At 40.7% G+C, this 22,376-nt stretch overlaps 1 protein-coding gene across 9 annotated transcripts in view; it reads right to left on the minus strand.

Moving 5' to 3' along the window:
• Window positions 1–22,376, minus strand: part of rbfox3a (RNA binding fox-1 homolog 3a) — a 531,011-nt gene that overhangs the window by 1,772 nt on the left and 506,863 nt on the right. For 3 of the 9 annotated variants that reach the window (XM_085761389.1, XM_085761388.1, XM_085761390.1), the window contains 3 exons: window positions 17,781–17,820; window positions 17,562–17,626; window positions 12,041–12,119 (listed from right to left, as the gene is read on the minus strand). In XM_085761389.1, the coding sequence (XP_085617515.1) occupies window positions 12,041–12,119; window positions 17,562–17,626; window positions 17,781–17,820 (184 nt within the window). Of the gene's footprint in view, window positions 1–8,954; window positions 9,707–12,040; window positions 12,120–17,561; window positions 17,627–17,780; window positions 17,821–22,376 lie in introns of those variants that run through there. The other 6 variants (XM_085761384.1, XM_085761385.1, XM_085761392.1 and 3 more) reach the window with 3 other exon arrangements.

The following is a 22,376-nucleotide window of genomic DNA, read 5'->3' on the forward strand; positions in this document are numbered from 1 at the left end:
TGAGCTTGGCTGTCATCTGAAACAACGTCGCTTTCTGCTGACGAAAGCACAGCTGGATCACAGCTGGATTACAGCTCTTTGATGGTTTGGTGATTGTGTTGTTGCCCCTTATAAAATGATTCTCAAACATCAGCATATCTGCATTTTTTGGGGTATTTACTGGATGCACATGAACCATCTCCACTGGCAGCAAATGCATTTTTTTCCCCACTGCTTTAATTATCTGCGTCTGCATTTCTTGATATTCAGTTTGGAAATTAAATATTTAATAATCCAGATTATGATTTCAACGCCTCATGGTTTGCAGAAATTATTCAGCAGCCCATATGTTTTAGAGGAAGAGGAAGTTATGTAAATGTAATTCAAACACTTTCTACATGACGCACAGTGCCGACGCAGAAATGATAGACACTAAAAATGTTAGACCACTGAGATCACACTGTTCCTCATTCTGATGTTTGATGTGAATTTTAAGTGAAATCCTCACTGGCTCCTGCAGGGTATGATACACTGCTGCCACATGATTGGCTGATTGGATAACTGCATGAACAAACAGCGGTATAGATGTATCCTGTTCAATACACAGTGTAAATACACTTCCTTACAGCTTTATGACCTAAATAACAAAATATTTGAACTTAAAAGCATCTTACAAAATGATTTGGTTTCCAGAGAAACTGTCGGCACTGGATTCATACCAGTAAGATTTTGTTGACTTGTTAAGAAAATATTTCAACAAGGAATGAAATATTTTAGACCAACTGCAAATGAATGCAGATGTGGATTGTCGTGTGACTTTTACACACAGTGAAATATTCAAAATAAAGACTCTTATGGCAGTGCCACAGAACATTTTTTTCTTTATATCAGACTCAGCCTGTTATGTTTGGTATCTTGACCAAATTTTAAGTCCATTTTTGAGGGATTCTGCACAACATGTTCGGCTCCCATTAGGCAGTTTGTGGGGGATGTTAGAACCACTAGTTACAGCAGAATATCAACTAAAATTCAAGGCCGGTCCTGATTTTCCTTCAGTGAGCGAACAAACAGCAAACAAGTGTATCACACTCCAGCAACAGCAGGAAGAGAGGAGAGGAGGAGAGGAGCGAAGGAGGCTGACTGTGTCCTGGGAGGCTCTCATCTCAACAGAACATCTTTTAATACTGGGAGATGAGTTGTTGAGGTGAAGGAAGGAGGTCTCTGTGTGTGTGTGTTTGTGTGTGTGTGTGTGTGTGTGCAGAGGAAGTTGAATCTTCAGAAGCGAGAGCACAAAACTGAGTTTAATTCCTGCATCACTTTGTAGTTGCTTGGTCCTGCCCCTCCGGAGAGAGACAGAGAGGGAGACAGGACGTGTGCAGCTGCACTGCCGAGTCGCCAGTCACAGGCAATAACGGCATTCTCTTGTCTTAATGGGCCCGCTCCCCCTCTCAGATGCATTTCTATACCAGGGCCGCTGCAGAGATGGGGCCTCAGAGGGAAAAGAAGGGAAGGCTAGATGGAGGAAATGAAGTGAAGAACAGGGGCTGAAGGGAGGGGAGGGGAGGGCTGAGGTCTGAACCTGGATGATGCAGGGGAGAAACCAGCCAAGAGCTGGAGTGACCAAGTCCCATATTTCACATACATATATTCCTGTTTGTTTGTTTTTTAAACCAAATCCTGCGACAAAGTCCAGATAGCCTGTTTTTAAGGCTCTATATTTTACACTTTCCCTGTGTTTTATTTGACATTTTGATGCATGAGGGGATATATTTGTGGTTTTAAGAACCAAACAGTACAGCAGTGCACATCTAGTTTTACATCTCTTCTCTCAGGCCTCTCTCTGGAGCTCTCGTAACAACAGTAGGGCTCGCAGCATGACTGTATTCACTGGCTACGTTGTTGTGACATCATAAAGTTACAGAATTCCTGACGGTTCAGTTCATGAATACAAGCTCAGTGCATCTCTCTGTGGAAAATGGCTGCGATACATTCACAGTGTTAATATTGAACCTAGAGCTGCTTTATAATCAAAGAAGACAACATTTGGACGATAGAGCACCTTTAATCAAGTTGGGGAAACACCATACCAACTGCACCATCCTCTAAAACCACCACTGCACCGCCCCCCTCCCACTCCACAGAAATCCCTGTAGGCTTGTCCTTGCTTCTCTACACCTGCCTGTACGTGAGCTGAAGTGTGTGTGACACCTGAAACTACCTCATCTGCTCTAACTCCTCAAAGACAAAGAGCTTTAGAGGTGAAAGATGAGACACACTCATCAGTGATGTCTGAAAAGTCAGAGCCCGATCAGCTCCAGTCACCTCATTGTGTCAGTGGGAGTGAACGTTCTCCAAAAGAATAGACAAGTGTGATCCTGACAGGTGTCTCTTTAAAGACGTATATTGAGATATGAGGATAAACAGTTAAATATGATATATATATATATATATTTATATTTATATTTATATATGTGTGTCAATGGGACAAAAATAAACAAATGCTGCAGTCACTGAAACTGGGAGAACAGGAAGCTTCTTGTACGCCCAGCACAGATGTGCAGCCTCGTACATATTCATCAGATACTGGCATGAGAGTACATCAGAGAAGATGAGAAAATCAAGTAGAGTAAAACTGAACACAGAAAGATTTTCTTTAAAGATTTAGCAAATACTTATTAAATAATCTGGTACATCAGTTGATCCTATACAAGAAAAACAAGCAAATAAATCACAAACAGCACATGTTGAAACTAGAAGGACACAGTATTTAGTTTGGTTATTTTTTTTTTCATAGAAAACATTTATCTCTAAAAATCCCTTGACATGTAAACCCACATCTTTGAAACAAAAGGAGAGCACAAATTTTAAAAACTGTTACAAAGGGGGAAAAAAAGTCTGTGGTGAAAAGACATGAAGAACACTTTGGAGATGTGATTCTCAAATCTGCGCCTCATCTCTGTTTCTGCCTCTGTGATGAGTCCTGCTATGGATTTATGAAAAAGCTGTGGACTTTAAATTAGCTCCCCTGTTGCTGCTTTGATAGTAGAAAGCCATTCTATTCATAAATCTGCTGGCGACTCAGGCTCTGTCACCCCACACATCCCACTACACCACAGAGGGAGGTCCGCCGAGCTTTCTTTAACAACGCACATACAGTATGTTATGTGTGAGTGCAAGTATAAACATAAACTAGAACAACACCACATCTGCACTGAAGTACTGACAATGAAAAACTGATGCAGAGGTGGCTCAAAGTTAACAGCAGCATCAGTCGTCCATTCAAATGTTGACATGACTTATAAAAAGTCACTATATACTGCACTACTACTATCGTCACAAGTAATAGAATTAGTGTTTAGTCCATAATAGTCACTAAACTTTATAAGCAGGAGGTCCAGGTCTGGATTTAGAAATAGAAGACTGCACTTTATGTCCAGTTTCTTTCCAAAATTTCTAACCATGACCATGATCATTTGCTAACGTCAACCAAGAAGAGCCATAATCAAAGGTTCCTGAACTGTTCTAGATTTTCCTCTTTTGCTCTCGTCATATACTACCACCACTAGAGGGCAATTCATTATCATGGAACCTGAAAGGAGGAGCTGAAGATGCTACATGATTATTTCTGCCTGCGAGTGTGTAAACATGATATTTAAATGTGTGATCTGGGACTGCTCTTCACTTATTTTTTGGGAGGATAATGGGAAAAGAGAAGCTTGTGATCCCTCACTGAGAATCACTAGTCTCTACTTGTTCCCTAAGCACAGGCTCTGTGTTAGTGGCGTCATAAGAAACAGACCGACAGTCCTTTAAACTTGTGCTCTCCGTTTTCCCAACGAGCTCAAACAGACAAACTGAACATATTCACGTGATGTTAAAAAATAAATAAATAAATAAATAAAAACAAAATTAGTTGCCTGAGAACCGGGAGACGTAGAGGTTATTTAGGAACATTGCAATAAACACACCTCGCACAGTAATGTGACCACAGACACACAAAAAGACATCAAGTCTGATCTAAACAAAAACATAGTTAAAGCCTTTTCTTGTCATATAAAATGTTGCTGTTGACTAACCCCTAACCACTGATGTATAACTATACAAAAGGAAGAACATATCTTTTCTCTTTTGATATATATTTTCTTTTTCTATAAGAACCTAATGTCAATATCACTCTAAACAATAGACTAATAAATACTACGCTATAACACCCTTTTCTATGATACACAGATACAGGCAAATGACTCTCACAGCCTTAAGACAAACATGTAATTTAAAAACTGTAAAGTGCATGGAAGAGAAAGAAAACACATTACCAGTTTTTTTTATTTATTTACACTGACTGTAATGAAAAGCAGCAGATATCCCATCACCACTGAAAGTACAGTGTTGTGTGTCTGAGTACATATCTGTACAGGCTTTGAATGTCAAATGAAGGATGAATCGAATACTGAACTTTGTCAAAGTGTTTTTTTTAAACAGCGGTTGTACACTAAACTTTAAAGGAGAACGCCGAGGTGTTGGGCCCCTGTTAAAGTGATAGTCGGGGTTTTTTGATGTGGGGCTCTGTGAGGTACTTATCTATAGTCAGTGTGTTTCCTGCAGTAGATTCAGATCAGAGCTGAGCAGTTTAGAGAAGCAGCAGGAGCACCGGCACAGAAATTGAGTGATGTTCTGTGGACGGGGACATCACATCTGCAGAACTGTGTTTATGCCACTTAAAAAAAAAAAAAAAAATTGGCCACAGAAGAAAAGATAATATCAATTGAAGTGTGCGCTTTATTTTGAATATTTTCACCACTTTATCTGCCATTAAGTTTCCTTTTCCTTTGGAAACACCGTTAACAGACAACTGACCTACTCAAACACTGCTCACAAACATATCTAAGGTGCCTGCTGTATTAAGCTACAGATCAGCTCCAGCTCAATGCCTAAAGATATCAAAAAACTAAACAAACGCTAAACTGATATTAGCTTCTTCTTTTTTTTCTGTGGAGTGTGGACATGTTTTTGCAGCTCATCACTCAACTCCTGCTGCTGCCCTAAGCTGACAACTGATGTGAACCTACTGCAGGTAACACACTGATTATAGATAAGAACATCACACAACCCCACATCAAATAACCCCAACTATCACTTTAACGTGTATATAAAGCTGAAATAATAAAGGTAGTAAAACTGTGACATGGACTTAAAGACTCAAATAAAGCTGGACCATAACATGCTGCTTTTATTGCTACAACTTTTTTTTGTGGCAATCCCTTTATCCTTCGTGAAAATGTGAATTTCTAAAAGTTAAAGTTACGAATAAAAAAAAGAAAATTAAGAATATGAATAATATAGAAATAAAAAAAAATCTTAAATACTAAAAGCTGAGTAATTTCCTAGAACAAGTGGCCAATAGTGCATAGGAAATAGGTGCATTTGTCGGGACTATCTTCAGTGGCGCATTTAATTCACACTTGGTGCTTCAGCAAGTCTTTCATCTGGCAGAACTGTGTATGTGGGACTGAATCGAACAAGCTCAGCGTGTGTGTTTGTAGTGATGAAGTAACACGTCAACACTGTGACTCACTGATGAGTTTTTAATAGTTTCTGGACAACAATGGTGCTGTGTGGCTCAGGGGAAGAGGATCTATCTATCTAGGCCTGTTAGTGATCGGTTCATTGTTGCTTTTGCTCCTTCTATTGGGATCTGTAACAATAAATGAAAACATGAAAATACAATGTAGTGTGGGAGTGTAGCTTGATTAAATACTGAAGGGAAAGTAAAGAGTGGGAAGGTTGTGTAAGGTCACATTTTGTCTGTATAAAGCAAAAAAAAAAAGCAAAAAAAAGACATGTAGTTAGACCGGGAGTGGGAGATTTGTCCAAACCATATTTACTGTAAATATGGCCTCATCCTCAGAGGAAACAGAAAGAGAGCGAGAGAAAAGACCCAACAGTGACAGCAGCACACCAGCTAGTGTGTGTGTGTGTCTGTGTGTGTGTCTTCTGTCTGGTATATCTTCAAATGAGATCAGTGCTTATTGAGTGAACTCTCTTATCTCTAATCTGTAGGGTAAATTGCCTTGGTTGCTGCTCCTTTTCACACTCCCCTTTCTTCCTGTGATACTGACTCCCCTCTTTACGATCCCATCAGACACAGCAGGCACAGATGCTATTTACTGGTGGGAGAGTTTGTGTGTGTGTACGTCGTCGGACTGGGAGAGCGTGAGTGAGATTGGTGGATAAGTGAGTGCTTGGGTGTATTAGGGACTGCTGGCTGTGTTGCTTGTTGCATGTCGGGGCTAGGCCATTAGTTTGTTGATGTATCAGGCGGGTATCATCCTTTAAGTTAAAGATTCACTCCCCGGTTCTGTTACAGTGTCCAATAACACATCCAGATCCCCTGCAGGCGAGTTTTAACTACAACAACTGATCTGAGCATCTGTCCACGCAGTGTCATGTTCACTCCTTTTAGCTGATGTCCAATCAGAAAGTCTGAGGCTGTTTCTGTGGGTGAGGGGGGGACATCACAAATTCTTCACTCCCTTTATCGTCTTTCCTCAGAGTGAAGCTACTTTTGGGTTTCCTCTCTGGAACTACGCCTGTTTGTATTTCAGCTAATCTATATGGAAACAATGCTCACAATAACAAAGAAATGAGCTGTAGCTAACAAAAAGGCTGGATGGTCATGGTAGTCACTGATTGACTGTAGCTGTGTCAGTTTGTGGGGTTGTTGTGTCCACCCCATGCAAAATGAACATCTGACTGACCAGTCATTGGTGTGTAGCCTACTTGCAGCCTGACAATAATGCTAATGTTAGCTTGTTAACAGCAGGTTGTTAATACAGCTAGTATCATTTGTCTTTGTCATATTTCCATTTTATGCATACAAAGCATTTGTCTGACATCATTAGTTACTGATTTGCCATCTTCCCTGTCCAGTGAAAACATCTTTAATGTATGGATGTTGAATGCAGTTTGAATCTAATAAACTCCTTCTTATGCTAAATAACTATTTAAATCCATAGTGGATGAGCTGAGTTCATGAAGAGTCGACTCTTTCAAAATATCTGATTCTCTAAGGACAGTGAACCAACATGCTACAAACATGTAATGACTTAAAAAAATTAAATAGTTTGCAGCTGAACTTTAAAAAAATCTACAGCACCATAATGATTACACTTCCATATGTTTGCTTATGCAAGGTTTTAAATGCTTTCACAGTATAATATTATTAAATGGTCTAAATACTGCTGAAAATACCCAGAATCTCACCTTAATATGAAACAGCCATTTTGTCATTAATAAGCTAAAACAGGTTGAGTACAGAGACACATAGCTAGACCCTGTAGTGCAATATCAATATCAGTAGTGTTCCTGTGCTGAATGGCCTGATTTTGAGCTGAGCAGGGAAAACCCTGGCTCTGCTGCTAGATCCTCTCAGCCAGGAATGGACACATGGTTGGAGAGGCATGATGGAGACTAAGCTGGTGTTTCTCTTCTAGCTGGCAAGGGAGGCTTCACACATAGGCTTGTTTCATCTTCCACCTCCCAAAGACCCAGGAAAACCTGATGCTATCTCCAAACACACTCTGGAGGCCACCCAAGACAACACGAGACACCAGGGTCTTTGCTGCAGACGCCCATCTAGGTCCAGGAGCATCACAGAGGATAAAAATAATAATAATTGATGTGTTTGATATTCAATATTTTCTCAGTAATCTCTTGTGTTGTGGAGGAGTCAATCTGTTCTCACCCTGCCCTGCTCTCCTCTGTCGCTCTCTTCAAACTTATGTCTTCTTTTATCAAGTGAGGACGCTTATCCCCCTCTTCTTCTCCCTCTTTTGCTCTCTCTCTCTTTCCTACACCCCTGGTTGGCATTCCTCCTCCTCCTCCTCCTGGTCATCCACTGCTGCACTTGGCCCTGGTGTGTCCTCAGGGATGGAGGTAATTAGGATGGGGGTTGGAGGGGTGGAATGCCTCTGTCCCAACACCTCATCCATGAGGACAAACCATGGCCAAGTAGCAGCAGTGAGGCCCCCCGCCCTCTCCCTCCCCACTCTCACTCCTGACCCTGAACACTTGCCATCCTAAGGCAGAGAAAATCAATTATAGCATGTGGTCAACAACAAGAACAGCAAACCTTCAACAAAACTGAATTTAACGATTAAAACAAATAGAACTTATTAAATACGACAAATTAAATTAATTTGATGAAGAATTAAAAATTTATATTATCGGGGTTGATGCTCCGACTACAGCCTTTGAATGATGCGACACCTGGATTTCAAACGAAGCTTGTATTTTGTATCTTATCTCATAGCCTTTGGAATCACACCCTCTAAATGGCATTTACTACTGATTGGTCAGTATGGTGGAAATCAATCAAATACAATTCAGAATGGTCAATAGTAAAGATCAGAGTGAATATTGTATTGACACTGGTGGACACAAACACTAACATGTTATCAAGAACAGTTTAAGCCTGTAATAGGTGGTGCCTCTGTCCTTCAGGATGTTATAATATTTTTCTGCCCCCTAGTGGCCAGAATCTGATTAATGCAGCTTTAACATGAAAGTATTTAAAGAAAAAAAGAAAAGATAAATCAAAACCACCCTCTCACATCTGTTCAGTAAAGTTATCGGTCTGTATTCCTACACACTGTGTTCTGTACATATGGACCAAATAATGGAGTTATTGCTTAGTATGTGCAGACTGTGAGGATGTGAAACAGTGAGAAGCCCTGTGTGAAAATCATGTGCTGTTCTCCTTTAAAGCTGTTCAGCAGTAATGGGATACCTCATGCCTCTGGCACTGTGCCAGCGATCAATGGGCTCTAACACACTGCTGCCCATTTTGCAATGGCTGCCATAGCTCTTGCTCCCCACCCTGCTATACATCACTTCCTCCTGCATTCAGATTCAGTAATATATCACGCTCTTCCTCTCACTTTCTGAGTTTCTTAATGCATCACTTCCTGGGAGCCTTTTTTTTTTTTTTTTTTTTACAGTTTCACCTCCTTTGGGCCGAAATGCTCCGAGTCCCATTAAAACAGTCTGAAACTCAGCTCCAGTTATTGGCTCACTTACAATGGAGCCAGTTCTGTCAGGGGTGGAATGGCTGTATCATTTACTTAATAAATCCAATCTGAAATTTGTTGCCCAAACTGGAATTGCTGAACATTAGTGCTCTTAATGCATATGGGGGAAATGACTAATTGAAACAATAAAGGTAGGGAAATTAGATGGAATTAAAAGTAGCGCAAAAGGCCACTCCAAAGGAGCTGAGTTAGAGAACAATAAAAGAGAGAAAGAGTGAGAGGAAGAAAACAACAAATTTTCTTCATCAGCTTATTTTCCCACTTTGCCTTTTTTTTTTCCCACCACGTACATTTCAATGCAAATACATTCGAGTCAACACAGAGTAACAAAATGTTCTTCTTAAAATAAGTACATTACATCAGTAAATGACAATGTGTACACTCTGTAGAAAGGGAAGCAACTTGAGAATGATTCTTGCATTTCAGGGTCTCATTTGCCATCTGGAAGCATTTTGTATTTAGTTTTCCATAAAGAGGGTAAAGATGGTAATTTAGTGATTTCATTTGTTCCTGTTGTTTTGTTTTGTTTAGTTTTAGTTTTTTTTTGTTTGTCTGTTTTGCGGGGGAGGAAAGGGGACGTGTCTCTCTCTTTTCTAGTAGGGAGTGAAGCGACTGCACCCTCCTCTGTAAAGGCTAGCCTGCAACATCAAAGATGAAAAAGCTCCAATCAGTATTCAATGTAGAACCTTTGTTTGTAATATGAATATTCAAATGAACTTCTCTCTTTCCTCCAAAGAAACTCTCCTCCCTTTTTCCTCTTGACTCTTGTTTAATTGAGAGTGATTTTGTGCACAGGGCCGTTAGGACATTAGTGAAGTGAAAGGATGCGATTATGTGTGTGTGAATGGTGTATGTAAATGAGGCCGGATTTATAAGTTACATGGCTTTTCTTTTTGATCGCATGAAGCAAGGAAGTAGTGAATAAATTCCCTGACACATGTACAAATTTCAATTAGGGTGAAATAGGAGCAGGGCGATGGGATGAGCAGAAGACAACCATCATGTCTTTTCTGGCGTCTGATTAGACACCTCAAGCAAAAAATATTCAAATAAAACATTTCTTTAATCTTTAATATCTCTGAAATAGAATAATGACTCTTAAAACTGCCAGAGAGAGTCAAATTACACGCTAAATGAGATTTTTCTGTTTCTATGTAACACTAAGGATGTCATTTAAACATTTAAATCACATTATTTACAATTTTACATTTATAGTTCGACAAGGCATTAGTTTTAGCATTAGCTATAATGTTTGGGCTAGTGCTAGTTTGTGTTAAGTACACAAACAAGCTCTCCGGTGAACCCACAACCAAATGATGACACACAATTCACACTTCTTAATACTAAAATATTGAACCCTCCCAGTGTGGCCTTTACTTTATATACAGTAAAACCAACCAGAGAGGTAATAAAAGTGAGACAATTTTCTACCACAAAACAATTTCCTAATTGTGAATCGGCCTCATGTTTAGATGCCTAGCAAATAAACAGTTACGGTCTTGGTCTAACTGTGTAACAAAACATTATTTGAACATGATGGTTATTATTTCTAACAAAAATGTAATATTTGCTGATCAGCAAAACAGAATAAAATAATTGCTGCCATAAATGGTATTGACACTTCCTGTGTGCGACGGAAACACACAGCAAGTTGTCCTAAGGTCACAGGACCAGAAAGTAGGGCCGATCCAAACTGACCCAAATTTTTCTCTTTCTGTAGAAAAGTAGTGGTTTTATCAGCATTTAAAATTTTAAACTGGAGACTGACTTGTGTGTACAACCAATCACTTACACAACCAATAACTCGACCTTTATCATCTCATCATTATTACTAAGCGCTGCTAATTTCACAGTTTAGAATGTGAGGCATGATAAAGTTTAAGATGGATTGTTTTTATGTTTAGAATCAAGGATAAAGATTTGCAGTCAGGGGCTTTGGATTGCACATGGACGGATGAGGAAAAGGGGAGGAGTAATTTGAAGAAAAAAGAGAAGAAAGTGTAGAGTAATAAGGAAGAAAACACAGGCCACTGTTTTAATTAAGTAAATGAAGAGGAAAAAAATGGTTGTAATTAATGAAGGCTTTTAGCTAGCAGCTGCACTAGGACGGGAAGGGAAGGGGAGGGGGTGTTTGGGGAGGGGGGAGCACGAGGGGAGGTGGTAGGGCTTTCGATTTCCATCACCACAAACACGTCAGCACTCAGCATTAACCCTCGTCTGTCTGGAGCCCAAGATGCTGCACCAGGCAGCAGCTTCGCTACCAGAAACTTTCATTCTCCTTCTCCATCTCCTACTTTCCCTCCTTTTTGTCGAGCTTTTTTTTTTTTCTCTCTTTCTGCTTTAATCTCCCACGGCACGTTGAGGCATGTACTAGATGGTCGTAAATCTTTGGAGGAAGTCCCTACCCACGCCCTCGAAAGAAAACAAATTGTACTATCTGTTTGTTCCCCATCTTCTGGGGTGCTCTCTTTCTTTCTGTAGAGAGTTTTTTTTTCATCTTTGATGTTAGCTGCAAAGCTAGCTAAAAACAAACATTAACCATTCGACTCCCCTTGCAAAATTTGAAGAGACTGTTTCCTGTGGGGAGGAATTCTCAGTCTCAATTGGATTTCAAGCAAGTAGCTTCAGGCCAATGAAATTGAATAGGGAGTTTGAGAATAAGGCAAAGTCCCTTTTTCATTTACTGAAGTGGCAAAGATTCACATTAAACATTAAAATGGATCTCTCAGAGGGAAACACAACTCAGAGGAACAACAAGTAAGATTACACTCTTCTGTTTAAGACTTTCCAATGCTGTTACTAAGGCATGCCAGCAAATGATTAGAAGTGTTATTCATTTAATGTTAATTACTTAAGTAGTTTACTCATTCATATAAACAGATCAGTCTCCCATCCAGGAGCTCATACGTCGTGTTAAACAGTGAGACAACATCTCATATAGTCAGCGGCTAACAAGCAGAGGACAGACTTACCATAGTGCCCACACTGTAAGTGGCTGCAGGACCAATCGTATGGTGATATGGGTCTGCTGTTGCATAGACTCTGCCATAACTATGGAGCAGAAAACAGACAGAAACAGTGGTTGGTGTGACATCACAGACCTCCTTTAGCTTCTCCAGAATATTCATGAAACAAGTGAAGACAAACACAACCTATGGATATATTGCCAAGATCAGGACCTGCATTCATTAAGCATGATGGTGAGCCTCCGGGGAAGTGTGCATGAGAGTTGACTTGGATTAAAATCCTTTCTATGTCAGATGGGTTGCAAACTCTGTGAATGTGCCCTGGAAACATTCTTAATTAAGCCGGAGTTTGAACCCAGGGGCCCAGGCTGCATCTGAATAAACTCTCTCATGGACCCAGGGGCAAATTTGAACAGAGGGCTCCTGTTGACCTACCTTTCAGTGCCCCTCAGGTACACAGAAAACAAACAACAGACTACATATTGCAGCATTATTGTACTTTGCACCGAGCCCCAGAATTCCAATAATGGATAAAAGTAGCTGTGTGTCAGTCTGTGGTGGCTTAATAAAACATATTCTAACATAGGAATATGGAGTAATGCGTAACATCTGCTGGAATACTTATAAATATACAACTACCCCATAATAATGTGGTAATACGGTTAAGCCAGCCAGCCATCCATCCATTCATCCACCCATCCACCCGTCCATCCATCCATCCATGTTCTCCAATCATCTAAACTCGTTCCCTCGTGGCAGCAGCTCAAGTAAATCAGCTCAGACTGCCTTGCAATGTTTTCCAGCTCTGCCTGGTGGACTCCGAAGTGTACCCGGTCCAGATACATAATCTCTCTGAATCTACCCTGGCCTCCTGGATCGTCCCAGAAGACCTCGGATGGGAGGCACCCAGGAGGAAAGCTAACCAGACGCCTGAACCACCCCTCTACTGCACAGCAATCTGGTGAAGGAAACTGGTTTCAGCCGCATGGATCCATGATCCTGTTCTTCTTTCTGTCTCTACTCAAAACCAGAGGTGTGGGTAGGAACAAATCTCACTGATAAATGGAGACCCTCACTTTAAAGCTCAGCCACCTCTTCACCACAATGGCCTGGCACATTATTGCTGACACAACAACACCAATCTGTGTCTCTCCTGCTCCATCCTATCCCTACTAACCCCTCCCTTGGAGCAGGCATTCCCAACACAATGAATTTGTATTTGTACTGCTTATGATATATATTGATATATTATGTTATATGGACAGATGTTTCTCAACTTTAATAAATAACAGGAGCAGCTCTCTGTATAAGGCAGTATGCAAACTGCATCTTCTGAAATGACCATACAGCTGAATCAAGATGTCTCTGATGAACAATTTACCTAATGACCCTAATGAGGGGAGGATTTATTACAGGACTGATGTATTATACTGCATTCATTCTATAAGTGTACCTAATAAACTGCCAACTGAGTGTACATTAACCTGCATTTACCACCAGCTTGGAAGTCCTAACAAGTTAGGACAGCTCTGCCGCTCCAGCGATGGTTTTTGTATATGAGGCAGTAGATTCACAGTCAGCGTGACATTTTGACTTATTCCCCAAACATAAAACTATATGGATTCTTTGAACCAGTACAAATCAAAGGTGAAGTTAATCAGCTGGGAAATACTGTTAATTGTTTCCCCCTTCCCCAACTCCAACCAGCAGACATAAACCCTGTGCATGTTGGCTTTGATTGAATAGCTCTGATAATGGATAGGGAGTGCTAAAATGAGTATGCATGAGACACATAAGGCACTGGGTCGTCGATTTTAACTGAGGTCTGGAGGAGAGATCTATAATCATTTCCCCCTCTCACTCACGCTAAGGACAGACCTATGGGATGAAAATGCAATCGATGTTTCCCTATAAATGTACGCTGTAAAGGTGAGAGTGTGTGATTGCAATGATTTGTTTTACCCATTTCAATTTATGAGGAAAAGTGTTTTATCTTCCGGGTGATGGGGAGGGATTGCAATAAAAGTAACGTCAGCCGGAGAGGGAAAAAAGACAGAAAGATAAGAAAAGAAATGGACGGAGTGATAAGAGTAGTAGATGGCTGAAGGGAGCGGGAAATTATATTATAAACAAAGAGAAAAATGAGGGGACCGTCTTTTGGGGAGTGGGAGACAGGAGACAGAAGACACAAGGAAGAGGGGGAAATAAAGGTTTGTATAGAAAAACCTATTTAAATACAAAGGACAGTACATTTCTGTGATGATGTCCCATACCTTCCCTTCCTCCCTCACCCTCCTCTCCTATAGTCCATGTCTCCTCTATCTTCCATCTCCCCCTGTATCTCTCCCCGTCTGTCTCCTGAGGCTTATTTCCAGTCTTTTCACCAGCACTGGCTTGGAACTAATCCCCTCCCTCAACACCCCTCTCTTTTCTCGTTCCACCCCTCCATTCCTCTTTGTCTGATGCCACCGACCGCTTTATTTATATTCCTCTCTTCCTGTCTTGTTTGTTTATTCTCCTCTAAAAGTAAAAGGAAGCCAACATAGGTCTGGAGGGCAAAGATAAGTGGCTGCGCGGGCACACTATGTATTATAGAGGGAGACCTGAGGAGAGGTGGTGGGAGTTTACATGGAAGGAGGAGGGGGGAGGGAATTACTGGTGATGTTTAGGTTCTGCAAATAAGCTGTTCTTTCTCATCAGTGATCAATCACTAATACTTTTGATTAGTCTCAGTCAAAGCTGACACATGGGTTGCTCCACTCTTTCTGGTGAAATGTCCCGAAAAATTTGCTAAGAAATTGTAGAACAGATGGTTTCTTCAATATCAATAGTAATTGTTGTCTGTTTCCATGACTACAGCATGAACTGCTCGTAGTTAATTAAACATGATGTTTCATGGGTTAGAAGCCTACAGCTGCACAGTAGAGTACAGTTTACTGTATATATACTGTATAGACAAACTATTAGAGTGATTATGGTTTCCTGCTGCATCAAGCGTCCTCTCAGTCACACTCTCTCTCAAACCTGCATCTGGCAAGAATTCATCATCTTTGTTTTGTCCTGTGTGAGTAGTATTTGTCCTTTGATTGATTCTTTGTAATTTAAAAAACAAACAAAAAAAAAAAAACATAATTATTCACTATTATAAACTAAGTAAAACTTGCAAAATGTTTTTCACCTGTTTCCAGAACTTAGCAATATGATCCTGGTAAAACTTTTTCACAGATGAAAATAAAAACAAGGAACTTTAGAAAGATTATCCTGGTAAAACCCTCTTTTCAGCTATTCTAAAGTCATAAACTCATAGTCACAGAATTTTTTTTCCAGCCCCTCCAGGCTTCTGTAGGAACCTATAGTTACCTGTAAAATACAGTGTCTCAAGGGCTGTGGGTGATAAAGGGCCTTTGCACTAACACTATTTGAAAAATGAAGAAAGAAGGACAAAGTGCATTTGAAGATCAGTCCCGTACCTGGTCTCAAGTGCAGAAAGTGGAAGTCTTTTGTGTGTGTGTGTGTGTGCGTGCGTGCGTGCGTGCGTGCGCCCTAGAGAGACAGAAGAGAGAAAGAGTCTCCCATTCATTGTGTGCAAGACCTCTCTTATCCCACAATAAATAAAACTCTTCACAGCCCCCCCCCCCCAGCCTTTGCCCCATCTCCTCCTAGCTCCACCTCGCGGCCCAACTTCTCTTTAAATCAGCAGAGCTTAAAAAATAGAATGAAAGAGACACAGAATAAAAGATGAAACGGGGAGAGAGTGAAGAGGGATATACTACACATCAGCCACAGAGGGAGAAGGAATAACGGAAGGAGGGAATGTGAGGGAGAAGAAAAACAAAGGAAATGAAATAAGTCTTCTGGAGAGAGACATGCCCCCTCACCTGCTCTGCTCTGTTCATAATTCTCCTGAGCACGCCGCTCGCTCCTCGCCTCTGATAAATCTTACATTATCGGAGGCCTACAGGCTCTTGCTGTGGCTGTTTCTTATCAGGCCTGACATGCTCAATCTCCCTATGATTAGCTCCCCAAGCACCTTCATACACACACACACACACACCTAGACAGCAGAGGTAGTGGGTGTGGGCAACACTCAAACAAACACTCACACAGGCACATGTGTTTTTTTCTTTTTATAAACACACATCACTTTTGATCTGGAGGAATCACCGGTGACTTGCGGCTCCCACAGAGCTGCACCACGAGGGGGGGGGGCAGCAGTCCTGGGCAGAGTGGGGCCCATAGGGCAGGGCAAAGGGGCAACGGGCAAGGGCAAGAGCGGTAGGAGTGTTAATGTAGGGCACAATGCCCCAGAGCATTGATGGATCAGAGCTCCACCACAGCGCTGTCTCCTGCCTGTGCTGCTCCTCTTGTGTCACAGAGAAAGAGTAGGGGCCTAAACTCAAGTTTTCTGGCTCTGTTAACCAGGACACATCACCATGGTAACCAAAACTGTGTGCCTATGTTAATTTTACAGACTTTGATCAAAACTTATGAATAACTTGACTACTAACCAATGCCACTGAAAATCTTCCAGCAGGATCCAACATGGAGAAAAGTAAATTCACAGACTGACTGTGGATCAGTACACTCACTTTGTTCATATTATTAATTTTTCTTTTCTTTTTTTTTTTGCACAACTACACAGACGTTTTATGAGATATTAACTTCGTTTCTACACACATCTTGACTTTTTAAGTCTCGACAAAAATCCCTATGGAAATTAATAAATTTAACACATTTTTCCATTCTTATTCTAGATTAGTGAATGTTGCCAGAAAATGCCAGACACTGATGGCAGCATTATTTATTCCATTTGGTTATAATCAGCATCATTACCCAGAATCAGCAATGTGAAGCTCAAACAGAGCCAGACCAAACTGAACTTCCTTTATGTAGAATGGAATTCACTATTTTTCATGATGCTAATTCAACATGGTTCTGAGGTGTCGTTATACAAACAAGGCTGTAGTCAGTCATGTTTACAGTCTATGCAGCAACACAGTGCACTGCTCATCAGGGGATAGCAAATGATGAGCTGTAAGCTTCCCTCTACTCTGGGATCTTGGCTCACGTCCTCCTGCTCCGTGAACCGTCTACCAGACATCATCACATCCAATCTGAGCTTTCACGTCTTTCAGTGAGTTTTTAAAAGCAGCCACCATTGCATCAAACCGTCTGTGCACATCTTTGGAAAGTAGAAGCCAGTTGGATGGAGATTATTTCTGATACAGAGCTAAAAAATGCTCCTTGTAAAACTTTTTTTTTTTAACCTGGTTAAAACTTTTCTTATCACCTTTTTTTTTTCTCTTTTCTTTTTTTTACAGATTACAAAAAAAGGAGAAAAAAATGTAGAAATACGATTCTGGTAAAACTTTCACAGATGAAAAAAAAAAATTCAGGAACTTTGGAGAGACTAACCTGGTAAAATATTCAAAAAGTGGAGCTGATCGACAGTTGATAACAGTTAAGAGATGCCTGTGCCAAATACAATCATGATCATTCACCTTCACGGACCTGGACGCCAACATACCTGTCGCTGTAGGCAGCTGCAGCGGTACCAGCTGGCTGGGCATATCTGTAGGCTGCATACCCTCCCTGTGAGGAGACAGAGGATCCAATCAGGAACACAATATCCTCACCAACATTAAAGTGCAAATACAACTGACAGTAAAGCGGTGGGTCGCATGGTCAGGACACACCACATTAATAAGAGTCAATAAAAGATTCATATAAACGGAGTGTGACTTACATATATTTCTGCACCATAAAAACCATCCTGGTAGACCACACTGTTGACAGAGGACATCAAACATTAAACATAAACGACAACAGATAGGAAATATGTCTTTATCTATCTGGAGACTGCAACATCCAGAGAATCGAGTCTTTTATGAACGCAGATAAATGTTAGCTCCACTGAGTCCTTCCTGGGGTTTGTGGCAACTGTAACATTCAAATGGAAAAATCCACAAATTGCCTGGCTCACTCCCACCTCCTGCAAACATCTCCAGTCTTTCCAGTACCTGCCAATTTTGACAGGTCTGAGGCTACAGCATCATTGCAGCCCCCCTTGAACTCCATCAATACTCAGTTTGAAAGCTCCATGCAGGCAAACCGGTCAGTCCATGAGCACCTTCAACATGAGAGTCAGTGTTTTTCTTAGTACCAGAAACTCTGTCCTTGTGCTTCCTGGTCCTTCAAGTTCTCAGCTGCTGAAAGGAGCTACAACACTGGAAACTGTGACCTATCAGTCATTAAAGGGGACATATTATGGAAATATAACTTTTTGAAGGCTCTTTAACATATATTTGGGTGTTTGTCTTGCCTTCCCGCCCCCAAAATGTGAGAATTGACAAAAAAAACTGTAATGTTCAGGCTCCCTAGGTTGAAATCTATGTGGTTTTACGAGCTGTTCCCTCAGTTGTCTTCCAGTGATGTAACTAGGATTTGAATTTGCATAATACCACCCCTACACTCTAAAAATGAAAACTTAAAGTTGTTGGCCTTACCATATTTTTTCAGCTGACTAAACAAAAAACATTGAGTTGTGTTGTAAACTAATAAACATTATTTATTTCAACTATCTTTTTCAAGTTTTTTGGCTAAAGTTGGCCTAACTTAATAACTTGAGTTAGCAAACCTCAAAACTGTGCATTTGAGGTCAGGACAAGTTCTAGAAGTTGAGACAACAAGAACTGGGGTCTCCAATGCATATCTGCAGGGGTTCCACCACAACGACACTGCTGCCATGTGCTGCCGACATCTCTTACACTTCTTACTCTCAAGGTGAGTATTTTGCTCAATATGGTACTAAAAGTCAGGGTTCACGTGTGCAGATTATACATTATTATATATTTATTGTCCCCCTCACGGCTAAAGAGAGTTGTAGATGTTAATTGTTTACCAGTTAGCTCTGTTAGCTCCGTTAGCTCTGTTAGCTCCGTTAGCTCTGTTAGCTCCGTTAGTGCGGCTACAGTGGAACTGGAGCTCATTTATTAAACACAATGAGCAGTGCTACAAATAACTGGTATACTGCTTATGTGTGCCTCTGATGTTAAAGTTTAATGTTACTTTAGAGACTCATTTTTACAATTGGGTGTCATGTAAACATGAATATTAGGCTATATGACATTAATTGTTGTTAATTGTCTTGGTGGACTGACAGGAGAAGATTGAGGTGCAGCCCATGGTCACAGAAATCCAGGAGAGATGGCCTGCCCTGTGTCTTAAGGAACAGGTAAAGAAAATGTGTGTGAAAAAGTTGCTAACTATTTTATATCACAGAACTATTGCTTGCCTTATACAACGAGTAATTCAGCACCTTGCCAATAAAGGTATTCAGAAACTGACTACTTAAGAGAAAATCCATGTGAACTGGTTCGGTTGGATTAATGTGTGCTGTTTTTGTTTATTTCAGATTTGCAGCAATGTTCTGATGTGTAACCAAGGAACTGTTTGTGGACATTTAGAGCAGCCGTGCCAGGAAAAGGGACAAGACAGGGAGAGACGCTTGGCTGTTCTTGATGAACAGGTGAATTCATGTTATAAATATCATGTATTTTTGATTATGGTTCAGGGTTACCTTGAGCAAGCCCTTAAAGGGATAGTTCACACCAAAATTGAAATTTCTCTCCTTGTGTCGACTAAGGGCTGGGAGAAGTTTCAGAGTTATCTGTCGCTTCTCTGAGTTACAGGGGGTCTTGGCATAGCAGTGCATGTCCATATAACGGTTGCAAATGGATACCAACTGTCTTCGTAACAAAAAGACACACCAAAAAACATCCAAATACCTCCATAGTGCTAATGTCCCTCTTGTATTGAAGCCCCGAAATGCGATATTGTCCTGAAAAAAAATTAAATCTGTCTGTCCTCTTCCCGGTTCGTCCAAATTTGATGGATGCCACCCCAATATAAGACCTAAGTTTAAACTAGTCACAAATTAATCTCAGCTGCACTGTTTTTAACCAAATGTCCTATGGCTTTCCTGTGTCCAATTTCCAGACATCACAATGCATCAAAGCAGAGCATGTCTAGACCTCAGATTTCAGAGACACTTTTCCTGAAACGCCTGGTGAGTACAGAATGTCTGTTTTTATTTTTGGTCAACCATGAGTGCACATTAATTATCATGCACATATAATTCTCTATGCCATATTGCTTTAGAATATAGAAAAGATGAAATATTCACACCTTGGATTGTAGCTCCCAAAAAACCGTATTAATCACCAACGCCCATATATTTTTGCCTTCCACCTACAGTAGCGTAACCCAGCTTAATGGCTGAGAGCCTCCTTTCTCCCTGGAACACAAGTAATTTATTTAACCAGCCATTTAATTTAAGGTTGAATATGGAGTTTTACCAGAATACCACAATCTATTGATCATTGTAGGCAACAACAACAGAAGAATAATTCCTGCAGTCCGTTGGCCAGACCGCTGCTTAGTGTAGCACACTGTTGCTTGGGACGCCGCTCTGACCAGAGTAGCACAGAGAAAAACTATTTAGGATATTTCATTTCATTTATTAGTTTATTTCATAGGGACAGTGCACCACTAATCAACAGAGTTAAAAGAAAACTGTAAGTGGGGCAGAGTTTAGCCAACAAGGCTAGTTTACCTGATGTTTCATTTTTACCGCCATTGAACAGCTTCAGACTATTGTGATGTTGATAATGACTTGTAGCTTGTTACAGGGATGAATAGCAATTAGAATCACAGGCAAAAAAACTGTATAGCACAGTAACTGTACACTACAGGTTTACTCAGGCTGAGACACAAATTTAAAATTACACGCTGACATAGGTGTTTAGTTATCTTAACAGTGTTTATATTGAATTTGGTTGAATTTTCTGCTTTTCAACAGGACACCGATCCAGAAGACAGACAAACAAAAGGGGTCCAAATGGGAGTGCTCACCGTGTTCGTGGATGGTGCACCGGCCTCGCTTCAAACTGTTAACAGCATTGCTGTGGTGTTGCTGTAGTGCTTTTTTGACTGTGTTGTGTTTGGACTCTTTTAACAAGTTTTGGCCACACCAGTCTGCATCTTTTTGTTTGTGGGTGCAGTGTACAGTACTTGCACTAGATAGATTTAATCATATTTGCTGGAATAGTGCATTAAAATGTTTAAATAAAGATGTTTTACTTAACTAGTATTATTTGTATTTGTATTATTTGTTGTTTTAGTTGCCACAACTTGAGAGTATTTATAAGTACAACTTGAATTTTTGAGTTTTGATGCATTTGAAAGGTAACTTATCTGAAACAAAAATAATAAGTTGAGACTACTAAATTTTAAGTGTTTAAAAAACTCAAAATTTGAAGTTATCTTTAAGTTAATTTACAAGTTATCTCAACAAAAGATAATTTGTTGGCTTAACTTTATGTGGTTTTATTCAAAACTTGAGAGTTTTAGTTGGACTCAAAACGCAAAAATCTATTGCAGCCAGTTACCTAGAATTTTTGAGTTTTCACAGCCCTTTATTTTTTACGGTGTACCTGGACCAGTAGAATGGGCGGGGTAAGCAGTGGTTCATTTGCATTTAAAGGGACAGGCACTGAAACCAGCCGTTCTGAACAGGGCTGTTTTGAGAGGATGAAAAGAGCTGTGATGTTTGATCCTTGGGGTATTTTGACCAAAGCTTGTCACAAACATGTCTTTATGACACCGGGGAACTATTTTAATTTGTGGAAAGGGGGCATAATATGTCTCCTTTAAACTTCTTGGTATATGACATCACTGGTTGTAGGGACCTAAGCAACCATTTTTTGTTTGGGATTTATCTGCATCACCAATCACCACTTTGTTCAGCTGGTTAAACTTCAGTCTATGTATTGCCATGGCTCCAAAAATGTCAAACCTGATGCTCTGTCCCACCAATTTTAGCCAGAAGACTTTCCAGGACACCCACAGAGAATCATCCCTCCACCTTGGATTGCAGCAGTTCTGGGAAATTGAGCTGAAGGTAAAATCTTCCCACTCTTCTTGCCCTGACCCTGCTTCCTGTCCCCCTGACCGCTGCTCAGTCCAGAGGTTGCTAAAAGATTCACCTCCCCCTTGACCAGGAGAAGGAGGTCAGCGCTGCTTCTGTCCAAGGCTTCATCTGAAGTGATGCCCTGAGTGCCCTGAGGAATTCCTTACAGCCTCTGCACATCAGATCCACACTACTCTCCTGGACAGAATGACTGGGTCCCCTTCCTCAATTCCCAGCTTATCAACCCAGCAGCTGTCTGACTTCAGTGCGTGAGGCTTCATTCGCTGTCCAGGTCTTCAGTGTCAAACCAGACGTATGTATTTTCCTCTGAGAGAGCTGGCACACTCTAAACATGTCTCCTCAGAGGTGGGA

The sequence above is a fragment of the Trachurus japonicus genome, chromosome 19 (assembly GCF_045865225.1).
Source record: "Trachurus japonicus isolate A0001 chromosome 19, Traja_1.0".
In the NCBI taxonomy this organism is placed as follows: Eukaryota; Metazoa; Chordata; class Actinopteri; order Carangiformes; family Carangidae; genus Trachurus; species Trachurus japonicus.